The sequence below is a fragment of the Numida meleagris genome, chromosome 3 (genome assembly GCF_002078875.1).
Source record: "Numida meleagris isolate 19003 breed g44 Domestic line chromosome 3, NumMel1.0, whole genome shotgun sequence".
Classification (NCBI taxonomy): Eukaryota; Metazoa; Chordata; class Aves; order Galliformes; family Numididae; genus Numida; species Numida meleagris.
In genome coordinates this window covers 39135807-39161526 of record NC_034411.1, presented here as the reverse complement: position 1 = coordinate 39161526, position 25720 = coordinate 39135807, and the positions used below count along the sequence as shown (strand labels likewise).

Genomic DNA, 25720 nt, shown 5'->3' with positions numbered 1-25720 from the left:
CAAATCCTCCCTAAGGACTTGCTGATAAAACACTAGCTAGTTTTATTCACAGTTTTATGCCAATGCAGCAAGGTCAGTCAGAGACTGTATATTTACTGGACCGCTCTACTGTTATTCAATGCCCATGAACAGAGGGATTTCAAATACACCCAACAAAAATCCAAAACTAGGTGAAAAGGTAGACTTCTTTAAAGTAAAGATTATTAATAAAATGCTTTACCTACAGTATTATTTAGTCAGGTTGAACACCTAAAACAGGACAAAAGGTATGTTATAAAATCCAAACAAATTACTACCTCTGAGTGAAAATGGAAGAACCCCTAACAAAACCCTAAGATGCAGAGTTTATAAAGCTATAAACTTAACCAAAGTAATAAAATTCATAAGCCAAACTTTCTAGGAAGAAGTGCTTTGAATGAACGAGTGAGTGAACGAATACAAAAGGTGGACTGAGAACAGACAAATCTGTGGTCTCAAGAGATGAAAGGATCTGTCTTCCTCAGTCACTAGCATGGAGCAGCACAATGACCACAGAAAATAGTTCCGAGGAATACAGGACACTTAGGATTTATTATTTTTCAGCTAACTGGCAGTCAAGATCACTTAGTTGTTTATTTTCCATCTGGAGAAAGTCAGCATTACGGTAGCCAGGCCAGAACCAAGTAAACACCATAGGTACATATTCTTTCAATGCAAATTGCATTGAAACATGTTTCATATGAAAGGTTGGTACTAGTTATTAAGCAAACTACTGAAGTGAAAGAAGTCCAGGAATGGAAGAAAACAAATTACGTTATGACGGAAACAGACTTCACCTTGATCCAATGTTCTGCTGAGATTCTGCAGTAAGTGAAAAAAAGACCAACAGATCTTGGCTTAAAGATCAGAAGCAAGGATGCCAAAAACTTACCTGATGGCCATGTTGTGAGATGCAGTTCCCAAAGCTCTTCGGCCCAGTATACACAAAGCAAAGGAAAGCGTTACTAGTGGAGAATCCTCATCACTGTCCAAGTGCTACGAAGTTTTAAAAGTAGCATGTTACTCTAAATACAAATAGCATCGTGAAAAGCATTTTAATACTGTAAATGATGACATACAATAGCATCTGTCTGTAGCTGGATCCGCACACAAAAGCGTTCTTTGCAGTTAAGTAGAACAAGAAGGAAACCATCACAATCAGAGGCATCCTGCAAAACGCCAGCCTATTTTGCCCACTGACTAGAAACAGAACATTCCAGTCTTAGGTGGTGAGATCCCAAAGGGGGACATCTCAGCTAGTTTATTTATTGTTGTTTGATTATTTTTCTCCAGACATTACTATAAGACAGAGAACACTGCTTATTGCTGAAGGACAATTTCAGGAGAAAAGTCTATTCAGAAAACTTCTGGGGAAAAAACTTCCAGTGAATACCAATGTATATCTAAATTGCATGCCATTGAGGATGCTGACCTCACATTTCAGCAAGTAGTCAAAATATATCATTTACATTCACTAGCTTAGGAGTATTTTTTTTACTGAAATCTCCACAGAAAAAAATCCTTACTATCAAGCAGGAGGAAAGACTTCAACAATCTCCCATGAATTTGAATCTTTGGGAGGGTACATATTATTATTTCAGTCCATGCAATGGGTGATTTCTTTGATTCTAAGACTGAAGCTAATTATAATGGAGAATATAGCTCCTTCTACAAAATATTCTGATTTTCAGGCTGTACAATGAAGCCTTTTAAAATCTCATCTTATATATGACCATACCTCTATACAGAAGGTGAATTACAATAAAATATAAATATGTAAATATAGATATAAATGGGAGTGCACACATATGCATCAGTGCACGCATTTGTTTGCCCTTTTAACTCTAACTTAGAGGAGCTTCAAGTCTATTGGATATCTCTAAATCTATTATTCTATTTGAAAGTTACAGCCAGATTGCAAGTCAAAAGTGTCATTCAGCAGAGATTTTCACTGCACCGTGGAATTTTTTGTGTCTCAGAACTTAGGAGCCAAGATCAGGAGATGAGGAAGGGAAGAGATGAAACATTCCCAATAGGAGGAGATGGTGAGGAAGGTTCAGAGGACAATTCAGTGAAAACACCACCAATGTAGTGATGTGCAGAGATACTGGTGGAATGATATTGAAGAACAGAGGTGCAAGAAGGAACTGAAGTGGAGAAAAAATATCACAATTGAGCAATATTATGCCATCCAGATAAGGTCAGTGATAGCAATGGGATGTTCAGTCAGTGATCCTGAATGAAAAACACCCAAATAAGAGTGTATGGGGCCAGGAAATATACACTTCTCTATACACTTCTCATTTTTTCCCAACGTCAGCAATAATCAGAAAATTAAACAGAGGAATATGCTTTGTCTGAAACTGTATTCTCCCTCTGGGCTACTTTGACTATTCCATGGAAATACAGTAGAGCATTTCTGCTAAATGATTGCTGACCATCAGTAATCTTAGAGGCTGAAAGCACATGAATGTGTAGCTGCAAACCTGCCCTTGACCTTCTAGAGCTGTACTGTCATTTCACACACTCTTGTGGTGCGGTTCACATTTGACTCATCAGCTCTCAGGGTTGAGCTATATTAGCTGTTAGTTTGGTATGCACTTCCCTACCATTTGAGGACTGTACCCAAACAGAGGCAAATGTTTGGAAAGAGCAAACAAGCATGGACAAATGTTTGGCAAGCGTACCCAAACACTGGCTGAACTGAAGAACAACAATGTCCTGATGGTATTCCCTGAGCAGAGCCTGCTCCAGAAGCGCTTCTGCAAGCACTTGTTAAATCCACGCTTTCTAGAGATGATAAAATTGTATTGGAGAGTGTTCACAGTGAGCACTTGGTTCTGTATTCAAAGACTACAGCTTTGAAGTTTCTCGAGACTCAGTTTTTTGCACAAGAGTAGTCTCTAATACACGGTTCTCTTTCCATTTTACAATGCAAAGATTTTTCCTTTATGTTACATTTAATAGCTTAAATGAAATAAATTCTCCTGCATTAATCCTGAGCAAGCGAAAGAGTAACCATGCATCATTCAAATCCAATCTCAGAAATTACAACTACTACAAATGAAAAAATGCAAGCTTACCTCTGCCCTTTTCCTGGCACAGTACTGAATCCAGTCCAGATAAACACTGCAGAAACTAGCTCTTGTTATTCCTTGGAGACAGGGAACATAATCTTCATCTATGTTAATGTTAAACATTGCAAGGTCACGTTCAATATAATGCCACTTTGCATAAGGCTGCAGTGTCTTTTGGATGGACTCATCTTTTATCCATTCCAGAATTTTGGGAGAGCTCGCTGTAAAGTATATTATACTCTGTTGACAAAATGAGCAAACATTAGTCACTCTGTCTCTGATTAAAGCAGAAATATTTTACACAGAAAAGAGTAAATCAGATAAGACAACACTAGCAACCCGTAATGGCGCATATTTTTCCTGTTTTTTAATGCTTGGCATCAATGCTACATCAGACTATTTAGTTAGATGGCAAACATTGATATCTAAACAGCAGGAAATGGAAATAGAAGTCACATATTTAATACCTGGTTGCCTTACAGGAAAAGTAATACAAATGAATCGACTGCAATAAAAACATGGAATTCCTGCACTGCAATGTGCAAATTAGGGAATACTAGTGGGCTTGTAGAGCCTATCACCAAGAAGGCAATACTGACAGAAGTTCAGAGAGATTTTGAAAAAACAGTAGTAGCTGGCCACATGATCAAAGTAGGTTTCTTTTTCCTGTGTAGGCTTCCTGCTATCTGAGTAGGAAGCTTTTCTAATTCTTCAACAAAAACATTTCCACCATGATTTAAATCTCATAAAGGTGAGATGTGACAGATGCGTACAATACAACTCTGAAACTCCCCATTTTAATTTCTCCTTTTACTCTGCATTAAGTAGCATCACTATTTTTAATATGTTGTCAATGAGACCAGTAAAGAATAATGAGTTTTTATTATGCGTAATCCTAAAAAGCTGATAAATAATGCAACTGAATTTACGTTTAAAAAGCACTTAAGGAGGAAGAGCACTCACCAGGAGTTCTTTGATCAAATACAGAAATACAAGAAAGCAGTAACACTCACATCTCATGCCTGTGCCTGAGTTTCTAAGCTTACGTGCTAACCAGTGGGTCTGGAGCCATTAAAATATTAGTAAGAAAAATCTATCAACACCAAATTTAAAGCTTGTTTTCAGAAGAACATGAAACCTAAGGAGAAGTTCCAGTCTTGCAAAGGAAGGTGACAGCAGCTGAGAAGGCAAATAACAATGCTTTATCATTATAATGTTTTGATTTAATTAAAGATATTCATTTAAAATTGGATTCCAAAGCAAGTAAGAGATGAATGAACATGACTGAAGATTATGTGGTTCTACTTTACGAAACAGGTTTACTCTACGAAGCAGGAATATCATTAAGCAAAAAAATGTATAAAATTAAAATATGACAGATTAAAATGAAAAAAGGACAGAAGCACGACCAGCCCTTTTACAAATCCCAGATGCCATCCACAATTTGCCTTTCAAACTGCAGAAAAATACGCAGGAAAGAGGAAAATTAAGCTCTAGAAGAAAAGGACAAGGTAGAGTGATACAGACTGGGGATGGTCCCTTAATTTCTTGGCATGCAGAGAACAATTTGTAATCTTCTAAAAAAGATTCGCAAAGAAACAATAGGATCTGAAAACGCTGAGAATGCAGACTTCTGGAATAGTAGAAGACATTTAAAAAAGAATATATTGAGAGGAGGCACAAGGGAAAAATATCACAGTAGTTGAGCAGGAAATGATTTCAAAATGTATGCAGGAGGGCTACAGGAGCTGACCCACTTTATTTGTGGAGAATAAAAATCCCCCTACAAGAAGAAATAAGGGCCCTTCTGGACTGCCAGTGAAACTGCAAATGAAATAAGCACACAAAGAATATAAAGTTCAGTGCAACTCACTCTTCAAAAGATCAATATGATAATTATTCATGAAGCATAGAAGTGAAACAAAGCATACATTTTCTTCACCAATCTTCAAAACACAGTTTGCTTTTCTTATTATTCTCACCTGTGTTTCCAAAGAAGCAGATTCAGCTGGGAAAATAATCAGACTGGCAATCAGACACTGAAACAGCAGAACTTCTGCCACCTAATTAAATTCTGCTCTTAGTAGCTCTTCCTGGATATGTTTTGTGCACAAGTACATTCTCAGCTATGTGGCAATTCAGAAATGATACAGCAAATATTTACGATATTGTAAGCTACAAACTAGAAGCACTCCAAGCACTCTGTGTGATGGAGATGCAGTTGCTGCTGAAGCTCAAATCAGTGGGTTTTCCGAGTTTGTGATTTGTCTTCTCTGAATACTGTATTAACTAGACTTCTTACAATTACCTTCCTGCTCTGTTAAAAGCAAAATACCAGGGGTTTAAAATGCTCACAGTGGAACTGTCTTCACAGCTCAAGAGTCCTCCATAAGAGTGAGCTGGGGAAGGAGTGAATTCTCACCTCTGCTTCTGGTATCATATGCTTATCCAAAGGCTAAGTTCTAGCAGCAATAAATAAACAGGATGAAAACTTATCTGATACAAAATGTAATCTTCTCATCTTCCTACGCTGTACTAAGGATTTTATCAAATCTTATCAAAGCTTCTGTTAATGGAAGAAATGAAGAACTTGAAGAACAGGAGAAAAAAAAAAATCTCCTTAAAGGCTTCTTTTGGGAGTGTCACTCTGAGGAAGAGCTCTCCTGAAACAAAAGGAGGTCAGGCACAGGCTAAAAACTAAGCTGACAACAGGTTATTATCATCCCTCATTCATCCTTCCCTAAGAAGGGAAGTAGATTAAGAGACTGGAGCCTTTCTAAGGAGGAAGATCTGTAAAAACAGTCTAACAGCGCTGGCTCAATGAAATCAATCCAAAACAGATTAGATTTGGACACCTTGAAAGTCACAGATGGTGAACATTAGAAAATCTGTACCCAGGGGATGTGCAGCCAGCGCATACTTCAGAAGCACAGAGTTCATTTAACCCTTTCACTCAAGGCAGAATCAATTAATTTCATCAGTATTACAAGGGACAAAAGTTTGCCTAAGCAACCTTTTCTATGCCAGCTGCTACTCAAGTATTTCTGAACTAGAAGCTCTAAACCACCTTCAAGTTAACTTCTTAGGCAACTGCTTCACATTTTCCACAGTCATCTCATTTTCGTTGACTTAAGGGACAAAAAAGCTCCTGTTTAAAAAGCACAATTCTTTGCTACTTTAAACTAATGAGCAGCTGATTTGATTCCATCATAGAGTGGAATGTTTTTCAGCCTCGTATGCCATCAAAACCTGAATCATATCAGCTTGCATCACTTTAAATTCAGACTACCTTTTAAAGTCAAGTGAAGCAATTGTAGCAGTATATCAACTTAAGATTAAAGAAGCCTTTTTGTTTGTCTGTTTAGTTTAGGTACATCCCTAAAAATAATTGAATTACATTTTTAGCCACAAAAGAAACGCTTCTAAAATGAAAAAAGCATGTTCACAAGCAGTTTTGTTTTTAAGTAATTAAACCAGTTTGGTTACCAGGCCGTGGTGTCTGTAAAATTATTTGTGAAACCCCAGTGAGTGTTTTACAGAGTAATCAACTGCATGACTAAATAAAGCACTTTTGTGAGGCAATTGTCTTGTTTTTACTGCACTGGGTCACTTGAATAAAAAGGTGATTAATTTATTTACAGCAAGTCTCTCTCTATGGTTGACAGGAATTTTAAAATTGCAGAGATGTAGATAGGAAGGAGACGTCAGAGATGGTAGGGAGCTTTAGCAATTGGCTTAATGGCAGTACTAGTGGCATAAAAGGCAGCATTTGGCTTTTGTTGCTTCAGCAGAAGACAGTATTGCACAGGGTTTTCTTCACTTAGAAAGGGTTTGGCTTTTCTGACAAATGAATATCTATGCGGTCATCGCGATCTTAATAACACTGCAAATACAAAAAAAAAACTGTCACTGAAGCTTTGCTTTGTAAGAATGCTTCATCTGCCTCAGTCAGGAGAGGATGCTAACTCACCTTCTTGACTTCTGCTTAAGCATGCCTGCAACTAACTGTACTAAGCGTAACTCGTCAGAGTCTTATGTAGCAAAGGGAGACATGAATTAATTATCCCTACCTAATACTGAGCCAGTCTGACTGCCAGTAGTGCAAAGGAATGAATATAAAGCCAGTAACTTCAAATACTACTTCTAACAGCCAGCCACCATTTTTGACGAACCCACATAGGAATAAGTCCACTTTAGCCAAGAGTTTACCTTTATATAGAATCTGATAAGAATTCTCCGCAGATCGAACACTTGCAGCATTGTTGCAGCATTGTTATCAATGATGCTATATCCTTCGAGGATGTATTGGGTTCGTGTTATTTCCCATGTCAGCCATCGGAGGTTAAAGGCTGCATTACATGATAACAAGTGAGGCAAGTGTCCTGGCTTACAACAGCAGCAGCCTTCATCGTCTTCATCTCCTTCTGTTATAGCCTCCACTTCTCTCTGCTGGCAGTAAGTCCCTTGGCAGTGAGGAAAAGAGAGTAAGCTGACAGTTATTGTGAGGTGGGGGAAACAAAGGACACCGACTGGAGAAAGTGTAGTTGAAGGGACTATGCATTTACCAAAAATCTAATAGAAAGAACAACAGCAACAAATTAGATGTGTAAATTGATTCAAGTGCAGTAGAAAATGAAGTGCCGTCCATCATTTATTTATCACCACCTATAAAAGCCTAAAAGGCCCAATACAATATCCTAGGCATTTGGTTCTGAGCTGAGCTACAGACCATTGCTTCTGCCTTAATAAAAACTCAACAGGAAGCAACACTAAAGATTCTTGCTCCATCAGGCATAGTAAGCAAATTGATCCAAGTCCCAGTCTGTTTCTTCAAATAACATAAAAGATACAAACAAAGATTTTACAGTCTGTCAGAGCACTTATAAAATCTGTGTTAAAGTGAACTATCTTGGAAAGCAGGCTCCAAAAATAACATGCAACTGGTTGTTCTCTCTCCCACTGGAGTAAAAGCTACACCAGATCAAATGTTTCTAATGAATAGCACTGGTGGCAGTATATCATGAGGACAGAACAGCTCTCTAATTAGCCAATTACGGGGGCTTAAGATCAAAGTAGAGCAAATATTTCTGGAAAAGTCATCTTAAATTAAAAAGAAGTTATGAGGAAGATGCAGAAATAATATTTCTGCTTTGCAGACTGCATTTCTGGCTTACGTTGCACACACTTGATGGCCAACCTGAGCCCTTCAGGTTTTGTAATCTATGAATGTGGTTTCAAAACCACGTTGGACACTACAAATCAAAACCAGAGGTGGACACCCATGTGTTCCACACACAGTTCTCAAGATACTTGAGCTACACAACCTCAATGCATGGACCCACTTAAAATTTACTCTCTGTGGGCTATTGCAGAACTTGATCTCTTCTGAAGTTCTCCATAAACCATCACTCAAGGCCACGCAAGATACACATATGTCTCACATACACTTTTCGCTATTGGTTCAGTGTCATCCCGTGAGAAAGCTGGCTCAGTCAATTTCTAAATAGTCTCAGTAGGAGAGGAAGGTGCAAGACACTGTATCGCCGTTTCTGGAGAGGGACACTGTCAGTTAAAGCTTTAACTGGAATCAAAGATGCAACGCATACCAGCAGGCTCTCATCCCTCTGTATACATTTCTTAGCAAGCGTGTTTCTCACATAACAATTCAAGTTTGCATCCCTGGTACAACTTACCTTTCATTTTTGGGTGAAATGTGGTATGGGATATACATTTAACATATCAGCAAATACACTTCAGAGCACATTTTGTGCTCTCATAGTCAAAAATAGCAAGAAAACCACATGATTTAAAACACATCCTCTCTCTGAGAATTTTATTACTAGAAATTATGTAAATAAAAATAAGCAGCATCTACAAAACCCCCTGCCAGGACCAATAAACCTGTTCTGTCATGCCAGTATAAATAAGAAAAGAATTTGGATATTTATAAGTGAAAACTTACACTGTTTAACCAGCATTGTTCCCCCTTTGACTTCAAGGGTATACAATTATGACAAATTATTAAATATCTTAAGTGATCTAAACACAAACATCTTTCCATCCAAGACTTCCACAAAGTACAAAATATGACCTACCAAGCTGACATTTCCTGTGGGACTGGACATGAACTGAACTGTTTCTGCTTCATATTTCACAGATTTCTACATGAATTAACACTTCATGCTTAGCAGCAAAAAACCAGCAACTGCTCTGGGTCACTGGATCCTTTTCTGAAGTCAAGTCAAAAGACATTGTACTCAAAGTGAAGTAGGGAAAGGCATATCCCTCTGTACATAGGTTGAAAAGGGTAAAACAACTACTCCGCACTACTGCTGTTACTGTTATGTCTGTTTTTTGAAAAGTTGAAGGTCTTAGAGTATTACATCGAATTTAAGAGAAGATCAGTCCTCACCTCAGGTGCTAAATCAAACATTGTCCGGTGTTTACACTTGGTGAAAAACACAAACCCAATAAACAACTGCTGCTAATCTCACAACTAGTGGAATTAAATATGGGTTTGCTTTGTCTCTCTTCTTAAATCCATTTTTCTATTTTGTATACAAATACCACATTTCATTCCTATCAGATGCTGGCTACATTTTAAGATGTTCTCTATATCACCTGTTTTAATAAATACCTTATATTATCACTGGAGACTCTGCAATTATTAGTTTTCTTAAGACACGTATTTGGTAAAATATGAGACCAAAAGAGGCAATAAGTGGAGAATTCAAGGAGCCCTCAGTGTTTGAGGGAAGCTGTCAACACACGTATAGCAAACAAGAGAAGCAGCCAGAACAATTATTTGCTTTCTCAGCTAATTAAACAGGTAAAAAACATCTCCAAGTCATCTTTGCTAGGTAATTTAAGTCAACAAAACTTACAATTGTACTACAGTGAACACAATCAACATTGAACTTGGGAAGACAGAGACATTCCATCAGGGACCATATTTTTACCAATGCTCTGGGAGAAAACCAGGGAGCTCATGTGGTCATTCCACAAATTAATTCCAAAGAGTGAAATCAGGGTCGTTCTCTGTCAACACCTGGCAAACAAGCCCTCGCTTAACAATGGCTGTCTGATGGACTCAGGTACTGACACCTTGCGGATTTGGTGTTTGGATTGCTTGAAGAGCTGCTGCTTACTTTAAAGGTGTGAGCTCAGGCATGGCCTGTGCTCTGCCATAATAACAAATCCCTATTTTGTGTCCTCGGTCCCAATTCATCTGCAGAGTAATATTTCCAAGCACCATCTAGTAAAGAGACTCAAGTTTGCAAAGACAATAGGTAAACTCAATGCTCAAACACATGTAGTTTCCCCTCATTTCCTGCAGACATTTCCAGACAGAATGCCAGAAATTTTCTCTCATCCTTAAACGAATCTTGCTTTAGGCCATTAATGCACTGGCTGGACTTCAATGCCACTAATTTTCATGTCACTGATAAATTTCATTTTACCACTGCATGAATCCTTGGTTTTTTACTCGAGACTCTAGACACTGGTACTACAAAGACTAAGAGCAGGTGCTCAGTTTTATGCACTGAGCCAAAAGGGACAAGTCACAGCCAATGACATTAAGCATTAGTGTACATCTCTTACAGAACAGTGACACTAAACTTTCATATATGTGTTATAAGCTGATGATTAAAATGTCAATTTTATATTGCTTCTCCAAAAATTAGCAAGTTCAAGCAATTCTAAGAGAATTATTCATAAAACCAAAGAGCAGGGAACAGAACGTGCACTTCAGTTATGCAATATAATTAAGTGTAGTACCATTAAACATTAAAATACAGGAAAATGTTTTCACTGGTAATTAGTCATTTTAAAATCTGAAGTAGAAAGAAAGAAAATAAGCTTTCTTGCTTCGCTCAAGCTCAGTCATTCACTGTGACCCTTGCTAGTGCAGATGAGACTGATTCTTTTGTAAGATATGTAACTCTGGATGGTTGACAATTCACCAATGCAAGAACATGCGCCAGATCAACAAAGTAAGGTCAATCTACGTGAGCTCGGGAGAAAACCAGTGTGAGAACTTGAAACTCTTTTTCCTGACACATCAGGACTTGAGGACTGAGTTGTGCTCTGCCAGAATGACCTGACCTAAATGGAAATGAAAACACTGAAACTGAAGACAGCAATCTTACTTCAAGAGGATACAGAAAATACAACTAAACTAGTAACTAACCAGCCCTCTAGAATTTAAGGCTGAAATCAAGGTATGCTTTTTAATTTCATTTTCATAACTCAGTGAGTGAAAGGAAAAGTATTTTTCAGTTCTACAGAGCACGAAAGAGAATCCTGTAAGACAACATCTAGAAGCCGTTTTATATGTCTAGTCTGCTCAGTATAGCAGGTGGTACGTTATCACCAAGAAGAAGCATAAAGAGCATAATTAGACATCTTCTCCTGAAACAAGCCTTGTATATAGCTCTAGAAACACAGGAGAACAAATACTTCACAAAGGACTGAACTCCCAAATGGAAACTCATGAATCCCAGAACTGGATGTCTTCTGGAAAATAGCGCCTATTTTGGCTTCTTCCAGCTCTTTTCCTTGTAGAATTGGGATTTTGAATAATAAATTTGTAAGCTGTGATAGCCTCAGGTTGTTTCAAAGAAAAATCTCAGGACTTAAAAACAAAACAAAACTAAAACAATACTAATTTCTCAAACATAAAATCTATTAACTACAAAACTGTGATTCAGTTTTCAGCTGTTTCTGGTGCTTGCACGTCTGAAAAATAATTCATTTTCCAAAGTAAACAGTCGGTCTAATAACAGACATCACATCTCCTCAAAAACTGAGCCATGTTGTAAAACCCCAGGTGAAAGAAAGCATTCTCAAAGGACACTGGTTGTTAAACTTACAGCTACCAAATACCACACGAACATCTTATGTCACCTCTTTTTGGAGCATAATGCAGCACAACATTTTGTTTCCAACAAATACTTATTTTCAATAAAAAGGTTACTGAGCATCTAACAACATTTCCCTTCCTTCCAGAAGTTTGCCCCAGTATACTCATATGTACATACAAAATTGTGAGGGAGGAAAGGAAAAAAGGTATCAAATATTTATTCTAGTCCACATTACAGAAACCAAAGCATTCTATTTGAAATGCATAGATGGGTTACACTGCTAGGGCATTACTGTACACCTAGAAAGGCTTCTGTACTGCAGATTTCCTGCATTCAACATCATGTCTTTCCGGGCTTACGTCTTTTCAATTAAATCACTGTGATTAAAGCAAAGAAATCTCTTTGCAGTCTTTCTGTTCATGCCCATTATACTTCTGAGCCTCGTGTCTCTCAGCTTTTGTTCTTTCCTGCAAACAATGTACATTCTGTTCTTTTAACCTTCTCTTGAAAGAGATGTGTTAAAAATGGCTGCTCTTCTCTGAACTCCTTGTGTTTTTTCAATACCTTGTGATGGTTTTATGCATACAATGAACATACTTCAAGCATGGTTTCAGGAAAGACATGAAGGTGGGCACTTTTATTTCCCAACAGCGTGAAGTGATTTGTAAAAGTAAAAAGTGAATGCTGCAATCAGTCTTTAAATAAAGAATGACTCCTGCTAGTGCTACAGAGCTTTCAGACACAGAAATCAAACACCAATACATATTCCTTGCACTGGTAATGTACTTGTTACTATAATAAAACTATACAGTATATATATATGCTGCCAAAATGAGTAACTGTCCTTATTTCTTAGAAATCATTACTGTGCCTAAAGCATATACCCTAAACTGGCTGCATTCATACACCATTTTGCGTGCGAAATAAACTAGCTAACACGGAGAAAGCCCCACAGGCAATCCCATCCTGCTGTCACAGCTGCTTGCCACTATGTACAATTACATCCGTGCTTTCTCTATGCTTCTTTCTTTGGTTCATCTAATGAAGTTCCAAGTGAAGCGTGAATATTGCACGTGCAACATTCAGTAACAAAATCACAGCAGAGATTTAGAAGTTAATTACATGATTGAAGAATACTAGGAATGAGCTAGAAAGCAGCTCTTCAAGACATCAGCATTACCATCCATAAGTAATTTCTGCACACGCTGCACCTAACTGGATGTTCTCCAAAAGACATTTTGTTGAGGCACAGACTAAACAGGAAAATATTTTAAGTCTTCCTCATTCTACAGGGAACTTGGGGGTGGTAGGTATTTTGACATTCTTTCTGCTTGTTCCCCGACTGTGGGTTTTCCCCTGTCTTTTCCTTTCAAATTAGATGATACATTACGTATTTATTCTGGCAGGTTGATTTCAGCATTCCACTGTAGTCTAGCACAGACAGCACAGCTAAATTACTGAAGGGCTTGATTCACCCACAGCAATGCACGAGTACCTGCAAATTTTCACCTAGTCTGAGCTCATCTCTACCCTCTCCGTTTTTGATAGAGGAGATGGGCATCGCTGCTTTACACACAGGATAAATGACACAATGGAGGCATATCCCCTCTTTGTCAGCAGAAAGGAAAGTGAAGAACTAACTCATACAAGATGTGTTATTTGAACAGGACTAAAGACAGATGAGGGGAACCCCAGCGTTGCCAACTCTTTTATTTCAGTTTGCTCAATCTGTATCTTCTTACTCTCAGTGCAAAGATGCTTTTTATTTAACAACTGAGACACACACGCTTCGATTACATAGAAAGGAATATGGATTGGTCATTTTATAATGCCAACTCTTAATGAAGCTGGACGCAAATAGGGGAGGCAGTTTTACCTGCTCCTGGTATGTCTGAATTCAGAAGACACTGTGACCTCTTTGGGCACTGCAGCACTGCCAGCACAGCTTTTCACCTACACTGACAAATGCAGGAAAATCCAGAGATCCTCAATGTAAATATTGATCTTGGCTTACTCAGGAAACAGTCACAGGCACAGAGAACCTTGTTATGATTCATTCATTTCCCAAGCAAATGTAGACTTCCTATTTAAGGAATATTGGATTTTTAGGACCCTCAATTAAGATTACATGTTTGAAATTGAAGTAGAAGTGAAGAAGCCAGAGCTCAAAAATTACAGACTTTGAGTTCTTCCTCTTGCCTATTTTTTTCCTCTTTGTGGGAAACCATTCAGTAAAATGAATGAAATCAGGGTCCTATGTGAAATCCAGCATATGACCAGACAACTAAAAATAGGAATGTGAGATGCACAAAGCAGAGGAAACGTGACTGTATGCACACTTAAAGCCTGGTGCTTATCACAAACTGCCTTTTAGCTTTGAAAGCTCCAAAGTTCTTCCAGCAGTTTAATGCACTCCATCTACATACAGAAAAAAATCCTACTGTATTGAGTTGTACCCCGTACCTGCCATGGAGCATTTGCAAGACTTGAAATGGGAAGAACCTGCCCACTTGGGGCAGGAGACAGTCCTTCCCACTGCTCAGGGGAGCCCTGCCTGACTTCTTGCCCCAGCAGGAGCAATTCTGCTCAAAGGAAGGTTTTCTGCTCTGTCACAGTTTTCACAGAGCTGAGAGTAGCCCTTGAAACAGCCCTTGACCTGTCCCCTTACACAGCTTCTGCCTTCACATCAGCCCTTCTGGCTCCTTTTACTCAGACTGTCTCTTCAACACGAATCCCTGTGTCTGTGGGCATCTTTGCTTAATGTCCTAGCCCCAGCAGAGCAGTCAGGTTCCTTGCCAACACAAGGATGTAACCTGTTACACAATGGGCATGGTGTTGCAGCATGACTTATCTAAAGCAAACCAGGCCTCATGAGCTACTGAGAGATACAAGCTACACTCTGGTGTCAACAGGCCACCCAAGCAAGACTTCACCAGGCACGCCGCAAACTATCTGACACCTGGTCTGGAGTCCACAAAACTTTTGTTACAGTCTGCATCACGAAGATCCATCTTATCCAGCTCATGCCTGGCTCCCTTCTGGGCTCATCTGTTTCTCCTTAAACAAGCTTGAAATTCTTGTGCTTTCTCTGGCATCTATTCTGCGTGGTCCAGAGGGGTTTACTCTTACATGGCCAACACTACACATTTAAGTTGTTCTCTCCTCAGGTATGTTCTGTTATTTACACATAGGCTTTTCTGTTCTAGGCCAAACAATATAACCCAATACACACACCCTACTTTCTCTTCCCAATACATCTCCTGTACCCAGAGAAAATATTCTGAAAGCTGAAGAAATCATCCAGTGTATTTCATATGAGGACACAAACTAATCACACATTTCCTCTCACAATCTAAGTGAGATTCTCATTCCCATTTTTCCCACTCCTCTCTTCCTCCTTCAGTAATTTGTCTGTGCTTTTCTGGTTCATGGTTTGCTGCCGCTATGCTGGTCCCACGCATCAGGACTATTCAACAGTCAGATAAATGCTCCTTCAAAGGCTGCTGATCTCCTGAGGAACTTGAGAGAGACTGGGGAGGGGGCAGCCATGACTGAAACTCCGCTGGCTCCAGAAGACACATGAGAGGCTGTGGAGGCTCAGCCCAGGCTGAACTTAAAGACCTGTTGCAGACAGCAGACACATTAGAGCTGCTTACAAATAGAGACAGTGTTCGGCAGTCGGCACAGAAGCATCAATTTTCAGACCCATTTGCTTGCAGAAACTAATTTTAGGAAATACAAAGATACCTTGACGGGTGGCACTACAACTTTTGAGCTTTGCTCTCAGGCTCATATGCAAAACGCCTCCCACCTGATGAACCAACCTGGCTCAAAATCATATTCCTCCTCCAATCACTTTGCAACAAAACTATCTTGGAGTTGGAGACTATCTTGGAGAGTTGGAAGTTGAGTAGTGAGAGTTACTCAAGTTACTTTCACTCAACTCTTTCAGACCGCCTGCCAAGCCCCTGATCTTTTTATCCAGCCAGAACGTGGTTTGAGCAGCCTCTCATATTTTTCATTGGTCTTTGCAAGGCTTACTTTTCTCAAATGGTATAGAGGTGTTGATGAAGAGGTACTCAGCAAGAGGTGGCAAAGAAAAAAACAGTTCTTGCAGTTTAAGCATGAAAGTGAGATTTCTTTCTTTCATTTGTTTCAAATCCTACAATGAACTACTTCAACAGAAAAGCAAAGATAATTTGGTAAAATCAGGATGGAAGATAATGGAAACATTTATGGTCCTGCTCACTCAAAATTCAAAAAAAGAATAAACATAACATTAACAACTTGTAAGATGCATCGCTTTTCAGACATGCATAAATCCATCCTGGAAGTCACTTTTATTTTCACATCTGCACAAATGAAACATTTTCTAGCTTCACAGTTTCCATAAAGAATTGTACTGTGAGCAACCTAAGAGGCAACAAAAATAACAGACTGACTAAAACTGTCTTAAAGAACAACAAAAAAAAACCACCAAAACCAACAACAATTATCTCAGAGATTCATCAGTCTGTGAAATCAGCAGTACTACAACTAAGAGATTTGAACAAAAACCTTTCTGCCTGTGGTCTCTATTAGGCATTAACTTTAGTACCTATCTCTGACAGACGAACACCACAGCATACCTTGGGGGCACAAAAGTGGATAATTCTTGCACAGATGTCTTTGAAGTTGAAGAAAGCCACAGACACGCATACATCACCATCATTACAAACAACAAGGAATTATAAGGCTGATAAACAAATTCTCTCTCTTCCTCTCCAATTGCTTTTTTCTTATAATTCACTTCTGTACTGAACTGGTATCTCATCAGCTACTACAACACCAAATTCTTTCAGTCTTTTACTGTTTTCCAAGTAACTTTTCTTAAAATAGAGGAATGTTATCTTCCTTCCCAGCATACAGAAAGGAAAGCGAGCATCAAGCACATATCACAACCTGCTCAACATCCTACAGGCACTCTGCTGCAGATTCAAGACCTGAGCCTATGTGCTATTTCCTATTTCCCTCCCACATCTAATTGCATTCAAAGAGCCAGTCCATCTCCTATTTTCTCACATGCAACCTTGACGAAGAGTTGCTTTGATTATTCACTCCTCTACATGTTGTCCATTAGTTGCCTTGAGCCTGAGAAGCTGTTTATTCCACAACTTCAAAACACCAAGCACCTGCAGTTGCAAAGTAGTATCTTTGAAAGGTTACAAACCCAAGCAACAACCACAGTCAAGGAGTACAGCATTAAGAGAATTTAAAAACTGTTGAAAAGCTTTGTGGGTTTACTTTCTTTTTTCTCCCCACTTCATGAAGAAAATAACAGAAGACAGGACTGTGGTACTACAAGCCCAACAAATGTCACAACTTCTAGGAAAGCGATGCAAATGTCTTTCCCTAGAAAGGAGTGTCATGACGGAGGAACAAATTCAACAGCTGAAGTCAGCATATCCTAAATAAGAGAAACATGAAGGCCTGATTTACTTGCTTCTTCCCTCCTGCTCCACAGTGATGGAGACCATCTCAGCACTGGCATCTTGCATGATCTGACATGGGATATTTTCTGTGGGAGGAATCTTATGATTTTTCGTGGTTTTTCAAAGACCAGTTTGTGGGGAAGTTGAACAAGTTTAATAGCAATTCCAATTTTTGTGGTTGTTTTGAGAGAGAAGTAATCTGAATACATGCCTAAGTGTAACCTGAAAGATCTATGAACCAAGGAAATAACTCAATACACTTTGTTTCTGAATGTCTCATGATACTTCAGAACACGACTACAAATTTCTTACCATCCAGATTTCAAAACACTGTAATTCAAATAATAATACAAAGAAACACAGAGCTTTTAAACACAAATATCAACTAAAAAAAAACAGCAGGAGGAAATGTTAAAATCTATGTTAAAACCTGCTATAGATTTGAGAGAGTTTAAGAAACACAGTTTTTTGCTGTTATTTAAATCATCAGGAATCCTTACCTCGAAATTCCAGCCCTCTGAGTTGAAAAGTGACCAGGCCATTTCCAATTTCGATCAAGTGTACAAAGGCATTTAAATAATCCGATGCTAGAATAAAACAGTCTCCTGTGTTGTAATTTCCCCAGCGGCCCAGAATCAAATCTCCACAAAGAGACTCCTGCAGGGATCTTGTCAAATGTTCATAAAAAATGGAGTTGAGATTATTGTCATCATTTCCTGCAATCAAACCAGCATATATTTGTAAAAAAAAAAAAAAATAATTTTAAAAAATTGCATAAATAAACTAAGCCATTCTGGATACTGCATAAAATCCTATACTCATTTTTATTCCTGCATCAGGCCTCTTCCTCTGGCTATGTGTTATGTCCCTGGTGATAGTTTACATGAACTGCACTTGCTTGGTGGTTTTCAGTCCCTTAGAGAATCAGGCCTGAAACCTTTGCTTAATACAAACAATATCATAAATCTAACATCAAATTAGTGATAATAGAGATCAGGCTGAACTAAATTACCTTCTTTGTGTTTTACTATATCAAGAGTTTTTCAGCCCCACTGACAGACTCTGCTGTGCTAAGTTAAAGTCTATTGTTCTTAATTTTTAGAAACCAGAAATCATGATGAAGTACATAAACTTAAATCTAAATATTATTTCTGAGATCTTCACTAGCTGAATAATTTGTCACACGTTTTCCACTAATTTTGCTAGGAGTTACTTCTTTTGGTCTTCTAGGAGTTTTTCACGGCTTTGTCTATGGAGTATCCTTCGGGTAATTAAGATGGGGGCATGTAAAGGCATGTTCTCTATATTGAAAAAGAATGAAACAAAGTTCATTCAACACAAGAATTGCTATCATTCACTTTAAAAATAGTATCAGTTGTCCATTTACACATTGCTGCGATCAACTGTCTGTGTGAGTAGCACCACATCACAATCTAACCATCTCCTAAAGGTCTATGGCATTTATCTGAATTAAAATTAGCACTTTACTATGATGATCAGTGAAAGAGGATAAACTTTTCACAAGTGCTAACGCAGTGCCGTACAAGTCAACACAATGTTGGTTTGTGCTTGCACTCTTTCACATAATATATATGCTTGATGTAAGAACTGTTTTTACTTTCTACAATGCATCTATGGCTCACCCTTAATACTTCTAAAATGCAAGTGCATGAATATATACGCACACAAAGCAACATCTTGTAGGTGCATATCATAGAATCATTAAGGTTGGAAAAGACCTCTAAGTTACGAGAATGTATATGGATACATATGTACAGGAACATATGCATATTCATGTATATCCATATTTAGGAGAAAAAAAATACAACAGGCTGTAATTTCCCCTGCAAATTGCTCCTCAATACATGAAGAAGAGCGGGCACATTTCTACATAGCTCTTCATCACCATGGCCATTATGCATCCAGCCCTGGTATGTACACTATGTATGGATATACAGGTGTGTATGTATACTCAGCTATATATTTTCTGGAGTACAATTATCAAAAATGATTTTTAAAGCACACACAAAAGGAGTGCTTTGCTTGAGCTATGCTTTTAAAAACATAACCAACATGTGTAATTAGCATTTATAATAATGCTAAGGGTTATTGTTATCAGATGACAGAATAGCCTTGAGAAGCATCTTAACACTTTGTCTTGAAATGATAAATAAGAAAGAGCATTACATATGCCTTGAACTGCTAACACTCCTCTTGCTCTCACAGACATCCTGGATTACATCAATTTCTGCTTCAAGATGTGTATTTGTTCATGCTGCTAAGGGATAAGTATTAAGGGGGGAGGAAGGGAGGACGGAAAACATAGCAATAATCACTAGATAAACTTATACCACCACAATATGAGCCTCCGAAACCTCAGAGGTAAAATAAAATCAGTTGCAGAATGCGAAAGAGGAAGAAACCACTTATGAAATCCTAACCCTTCTCACTGGAAGCAGGATTTGGCATAAAACCCAGATATCAGTTTCTGCTGGAAAGGACCCTGTCGTGCTAGAGAGGATCAGCTCAGGTATCACACACACCTCATGTCCTCTAAATTGTCAAAAAATGCTCCATTCCCAGTCTCACGGGAATTGCTCAGTGCAAATCAGGAAGGTGTTTTGGATTGCCATAGATCAGAGCTCACTTAATGGACCATTATCTGTAGGAGAAATCCATCGGCTTACATGCTTATTTTTTTTTCAACTCCTCCTGCATTTTTAACCCCTCTGATTTCCCTTTCCCTTCCTCTCTCCCACATCCTGCAGGGCTTCTCTCCAGGGAACAGGAGGTACCTGTCAGCCCAAACTGCTTAGTGATAGAGGCACCGTTAATCTGCTGCTTTTTTCCAAAACCTTTCCCTGACCACGGCCGACCTTCAAGTCTAGCTAGAGTGTCTGCCACGTGCTCTATGCAAACAGAAAGGCTGTGATTTACCAAGTGATTTGTAGTCCAGCAGCTATTTAATCAGTTTCACGTAAATCAAGAGCGAATTTATTTATCAAGGTACGTGACTTAATGTGTTCTGTTATATTAAAAACACTCTGGTTTGTTCCCACAACATTTAAACCCTTTGAATCTCTCTAACTTTCCAGCTAAAGCCTTAATGGAGTAAACACATCACATTTTGCAAATCAAGCAAAACAAATTACCCAAGCTCCCAAGCCATACCTGCATCTTTTTCAATCTGAATTGCCAGTCTTGTGTTGGAATGGTCCGACCTCTTGGTGCTAGAAAACAAAGACATAGCCAGTTGTACAGCCTACTATGTTTTAAACAGGATTCTCCCAAACAAATGTTTGTATTTTCTTTTTAACATATCTTCATATTCTATATCAACACGCAATTTACACTTCTAACCTGGTCATCAGTTTATTCCAAGTATGTATACATATTGATTCCAGAAGAACATCAGTCAGGTGCCACCAAAATACTAAACAGAAAGAGTACTAAATCAGTCTTTCTTCCCTTTTAAGCCTTAAGGTTAATAGCTCAGTTTATGGGCTTTGTTTGTCTGAAAACATTTCTGTAGGTGTATAACATGAAAGGAAAATAAAAACACTTAGTTTATTTGGTTTATTTACCTAGGCAGCAATGTGAGATTCCCTGTTCTCGTTTCTTAAAAATAGAGTGAACTGAGGGCACTTAGTCCATAAACATGGAAATCCTGTCTCCCTTAGGAATGACACAGCCCCTACTCAAAATTTTCACTGTACCAGTAGAATATAAATCCCATAGGAAAAATAGTCACAGAATGGAAAGGACTGTAAGGCAGACTGGATGGAGCTTTTATTCCTATCTGTTACAAAAGACACCTTAAAGTCTGAAGATAAAGAACGAGTAAATCAGTGTGGGCAAGCTCTGTCCAACAGAAGGAAGCGGCTCCTATGGTGACTAGGGTATACTCAACACCAGAAGTCCAAAGCATCTACCCAGTATCCATCTCCCAAGCCTTCAGGGTACAAATGAAAGCTTCAGCTACCAGGAATGCTACAGTAAACATACATTATTTCCCCAAAATACTGCTCTGGTAATGGTGCTTTAAGATTTCTTACATGTTTTCTATATGCAAGTTATTTAAAGGCCTGGAAGATTGTAAGCTCAAGTTATAAATTCATGCTGAAGCTGAACTGAGAGAAGAATGCCACTGATATCCCATATGTCAGAATTTTTTTTTAATCCACCTTCTACAGCTGACTGCTATGGAAAAAAAACAAACCAACCAACCAACCTGTGGAAAACTAACCAGCAAACTAACAGAGCCACACTTTCATGTTGTAGAAAAGGGTAACAGAACTGCTGTACTTTTACTCCCATTCAACTACTTCTTTTTGCTTTATAAAAAACATGCTCTTTTCTTTGCAAGAAATACAGTTGGTGAAAATATGAGTCCTAATTAGAATTATTTGTAATTAATATTAGTATATTATCTACATACATTAACATTTCATTTGATGTATTATTTATCTTCCTTCCTCTGGTTGGCTGAGTTACAAGAAGAACTACAATCTTCATTTCCTATGTAACAGAAAATGATAACGTGGGAGGGATTCCTAAGTGATTCGGAATATAAAGAATGATTTTACTTCAAAAAGCTTGTCAGAATTCTTTTATCCTGATAAACATCCACCTGCAAATGCAACATATGCAAGAGTAAGCATAAAGATTAGGTTGTAGAATTCAAACAGTTTTCCATTCTCAGCAGAGAAACACTGCCATTCTCAAAATTGCTTGTATTAAGATTATGAGACTACTTATTAGCTTTCAGTCCCTCTGCAATCAGTGCGGCAGAATGAAGTACGAGTCAATACTACTTTTTACTCGAAATTTTAATGAACCTGTAAAGCTTTTCTGTTTTTGAAGCACATTCAGACTCATACAAATCAAGCAGTAAATGGAAAATTCCAACCTATATACAGAACATTTTGTCCAGCATACAACTCGGGCTCCATTTAATTCCTTTTTTTTTTTTCCTTTTCCCTTTTTTAGGAGAGATGTGAGTGCTGCAGGTGATTCTGTGACAGGTGAAGCAGCCTGAATGAGAAGAAGGGAAGGAAGCAGAATGGCTCTCACAAAGCCAAACCAGGCTCTGCTGTGGCTTTTTCATCCACTCTAAGCACAGTATCAATTTCTTAATCTTAGAAAACATGGGCCTCAGGACATGAGATAAGAAAGGATTCAATCTTCAGATACTACCAGAGATACTCAAAGCATAATTTTCATTTTTTTTCTGAAGACTGAGGATAATATATACAGTTGATAAAGCAGAGAGAACCACTTTCATCCTGAAGTTCAGTTTACTTGAATAAATTCACTCAAGGTAATCACTTTGGACTTAAAAAATCTTCCACAATTACAAGTAACTGTAGCTATGTTTGCACCTTCTTGAAGGCAACAGGAATTTGCACAGCATTAAACTCCAAAGCACTGCTGCTTACGCTCCAGCTGGCTACACCTTTATTCCTGGTCTTTTTTGCTGTCAACTAGGATCTCATAAAGTGAACTTCTTTGGACAAGTGGGACATTTGGGCTTTCCTCCAGTGGCTTCCTGCCTTAAATTTGGTTGTTACCACTCGTACAAGGTGATAATTAGCTCAGTAATTGGATTTCTTCCTGAATTGCATTATTCCATGCAAACTGAGCACAGGTCCTCGAGCACTTGCCCCTGAGAGCAAGTGATTGTCTTTGAACTTCTTCAGCTATTTTAAAGCCAACATATTTCCTAGTTCCTGAAATATCTAACTCATGCTCCTTTAGCCTATCATTCATATAGACACTCAGATAATTTACTGGTTTGTGTGGCACTGTTCATGTCATTGTAATTATTGCTTACTTTGCAGAAGGATCAAGTCATTTTCTATGCATCTACCGTCCAAAAATATCATCTTGTTTGTCAACTTGGAAAGACTTTCTTCTCCCACCTTACTCTCCCAATTTCATTAGAAGGGCAGAAAAGAGGGGAGGATTCAACTCAGGCAGCCTGGAGTGGATGCTGAGAATTAGGCAAACCAAGGGGAAAAATTATCTGTGTTTATTTCCAGAAGATGAAAATAACTGTTCCATCCACCTTGCTGTTGCTGAACTTTGCCCCAAAACACAAATTCAAGATTTCCAGCAGTGAAGTGGGGGATATATAGTTTGAAAGAGAACAAAACAAAGGAAAGCAGTCCCCTCTGGGGGAATGCAAGAGATGCCTTTCTAGCATAGATCCAAAGTTTTCCTCTGTCTGTATCCAATGAATTTTAATCCATCTTTCCATGACATCTAACAGACAAGTCTAACAGGAAGAAACATTACTGTGCTGCAGCTCTATGATTATTCACGGAGTCTGGAAAAAAAAAAAACATTTCCATTTGAATGTCTTATGCTGCTGGCACTATAAATGGAAGGCTTAACATTAAAAACACAGTAGTAGTAGTAGTAGTAGGCTAAGATAGCAAGGCAGGGGGGTGAATGAGGAAACAGCAGAATAAGCAAGCATCTATGAATATTTGAAGGACACCAAAGGCAAAAATGATGGTACTAATTGGAAGTGTGAGGATGCCCAAGTAGCTTTAAATCAATTTCATCTAAAAGGCAGAGTATTTCAGCATGATTACAACAACAAAGGCTGACAGCCCCTTTGTGCATAACCGTGCCCAGGTTTTCTGGGCAGTTGCATGGAAGACATGCTCTAGGTTTAACTCACATTAATAAGGAAAGATCTTTTATAAATGGAAACAATATCTCCTTCCTGATCACTCACTCTGATTTTTATTCTTCATGCTTTCTTCTTTCCATCCCTCTCTCCCTCCTCCAGTGTTTCATCTAGAAATAATAAAAAGTGGCACTGATTGCATGCTAAGAAACTGGAGAAGGGTTAAGGTGTAAAAAAGTTCCAGTTGTTAAAGACATTGCTGATGAAGCATCCTTTTAAAACATAGGAAGATTTTATTATCAGTGTTTTTTGTTGTGCTTCCTGTCCTTTAGTTTCTTAAACATTTTTTACAATTCATTCTGAGAGCTTCTTCGGTTTTGTTTTTGGTTTTTTTGTGGTCATTTTCTGAGGTACCATTGAGACCACTTAACACTGTAGCCTATTCTGAAGCCTGCTTTTCCTGAGAATGAGGTTTCTGTTATCCTGCACCAACAGGGATGCAAGTGAGAGGTGTGAATCAAAAGCTGAGTGGCCAAACATGGATTAAACAGCCCACCCAAGTGCTCTGAAATTTGAAGGTTTTGCAGGGGAACTCTGACATTCAAAGGTTTAGCAGAGGAGCTCACCTCTTATTTGTTAGCCAGGTCATTTAAGCTTCTGAATACTTCAAAACATTCACTAATGATTTACCAAAATTTCTTGTAAAGTTTTTTACCTTGTCTACCATGCTTAATTTCCTTTGCATTATCTGATGGTGCTTTACCTTTTAAAAGACATTTTACTCACTACTGTCAGATATTTTCTACTAAGCAACACAATGAGCTTCGTATGTGGAAGAACTGTGCCAACTGCAGAGAGATGTCTATGCTTGCTCTCGTCATCACAGATGGAGTGCTGGGGCCCTGCCATGCCTGGAAGGGTCGTGCTTAGCACAGCACCTTACATACCAGCTAGGCCTCAGTGTGCACAACTCAGACATGCTGCTAATTTAAAAGCAAATGTGATAATTATATACAAAAAAAAACCTGCATCTGAAGCATTACAAGAGCATTACAAGCGCTATTCTTCTGGTTTCCCCATCATGTGTCTCACAGACATCATAGGAAGGGTGCCCACCTCTGGCCCAGAGACCTGCAGGACTCAGGCACTGGTGCTTCCAAAAGAGGCAGCACAACGGGCCCATGAAGGTGAAGAGGCAAAAACTTTAGAAACTGTAAGAGGCTGGAGAGTAAAAAGGAGGCAATGAGAAAAGTCCTGGTGAAGCGTTCGCCAGAAAAAGAGAGAGTGAAAGATCAGATTGCTAAAAAATATACACCAAAGTGTTGGAAGCTGTTCCAGCAAGTGCACCAAGATGTTTACTTCCCTTACTCCACGCAGAGAGATGCAAATTACTTGAGCAACATGAAAGGAGGAAAGGACAGCAAGATATTTCAAAATTCATTCTTAACATTCATTATGCTGATGAAGTGCTGTTGAGCTTTTTCAGTACACAATATTATAACAGAATACTTCTACATTTTAATTGTCACTTTTAGACACAAGTTGACTGCTTACAAACAAAATTAGGAGACAGAGACTGAAAGAATGTATGGGAAAATACAAGAATAAAACACTAGGGAATGATGTCTTACAAAGAAAGTCTACACCAGGATT

General features: G+C 38.5%; 1 protein-coding gene across 6 annotated transcripts in view; it reads right to left on the bottom strand.

Moving 5' to 3' along the window:
- Window positions 1-25720, bottom strand: part of PCNX2 (pecanex homolog 2) — a 153428-nt gene that overhangs the window by 20148 nt on the left and 107560 nt on the right. For all 6 annotated transcript variants that reach the window (XR_002436788.1, XR_002436787.1, XM_021391449.1 and 3 more), the window contains exons 24-28: window positions 20602-20660; window positions 17931-18146; window positions 7305-7558; window positions 3102-3335; window positions 911-1014 (exon numbers count right to left, since the gene is read on the bottom strand). Coding sequence is in view for 4 of the 6 variants with exons in the window: in XM_021391449.1 (XP_021247124.1) it covers window positions 911-1014; window positions 3102-3335; window positions 7305-7558; window positions 17931-18146; window positions 20602-20660 (867 nt within the window). In the remaining 2 variants the exon portion in view is untranslated. The remainder of the gene's footprint in view (window positions 1-910; window positions 1015-3101; window positions 3336-7304; window positions 7559-17930; window positions 18147-20601; window positions 20661-25720) is intronic.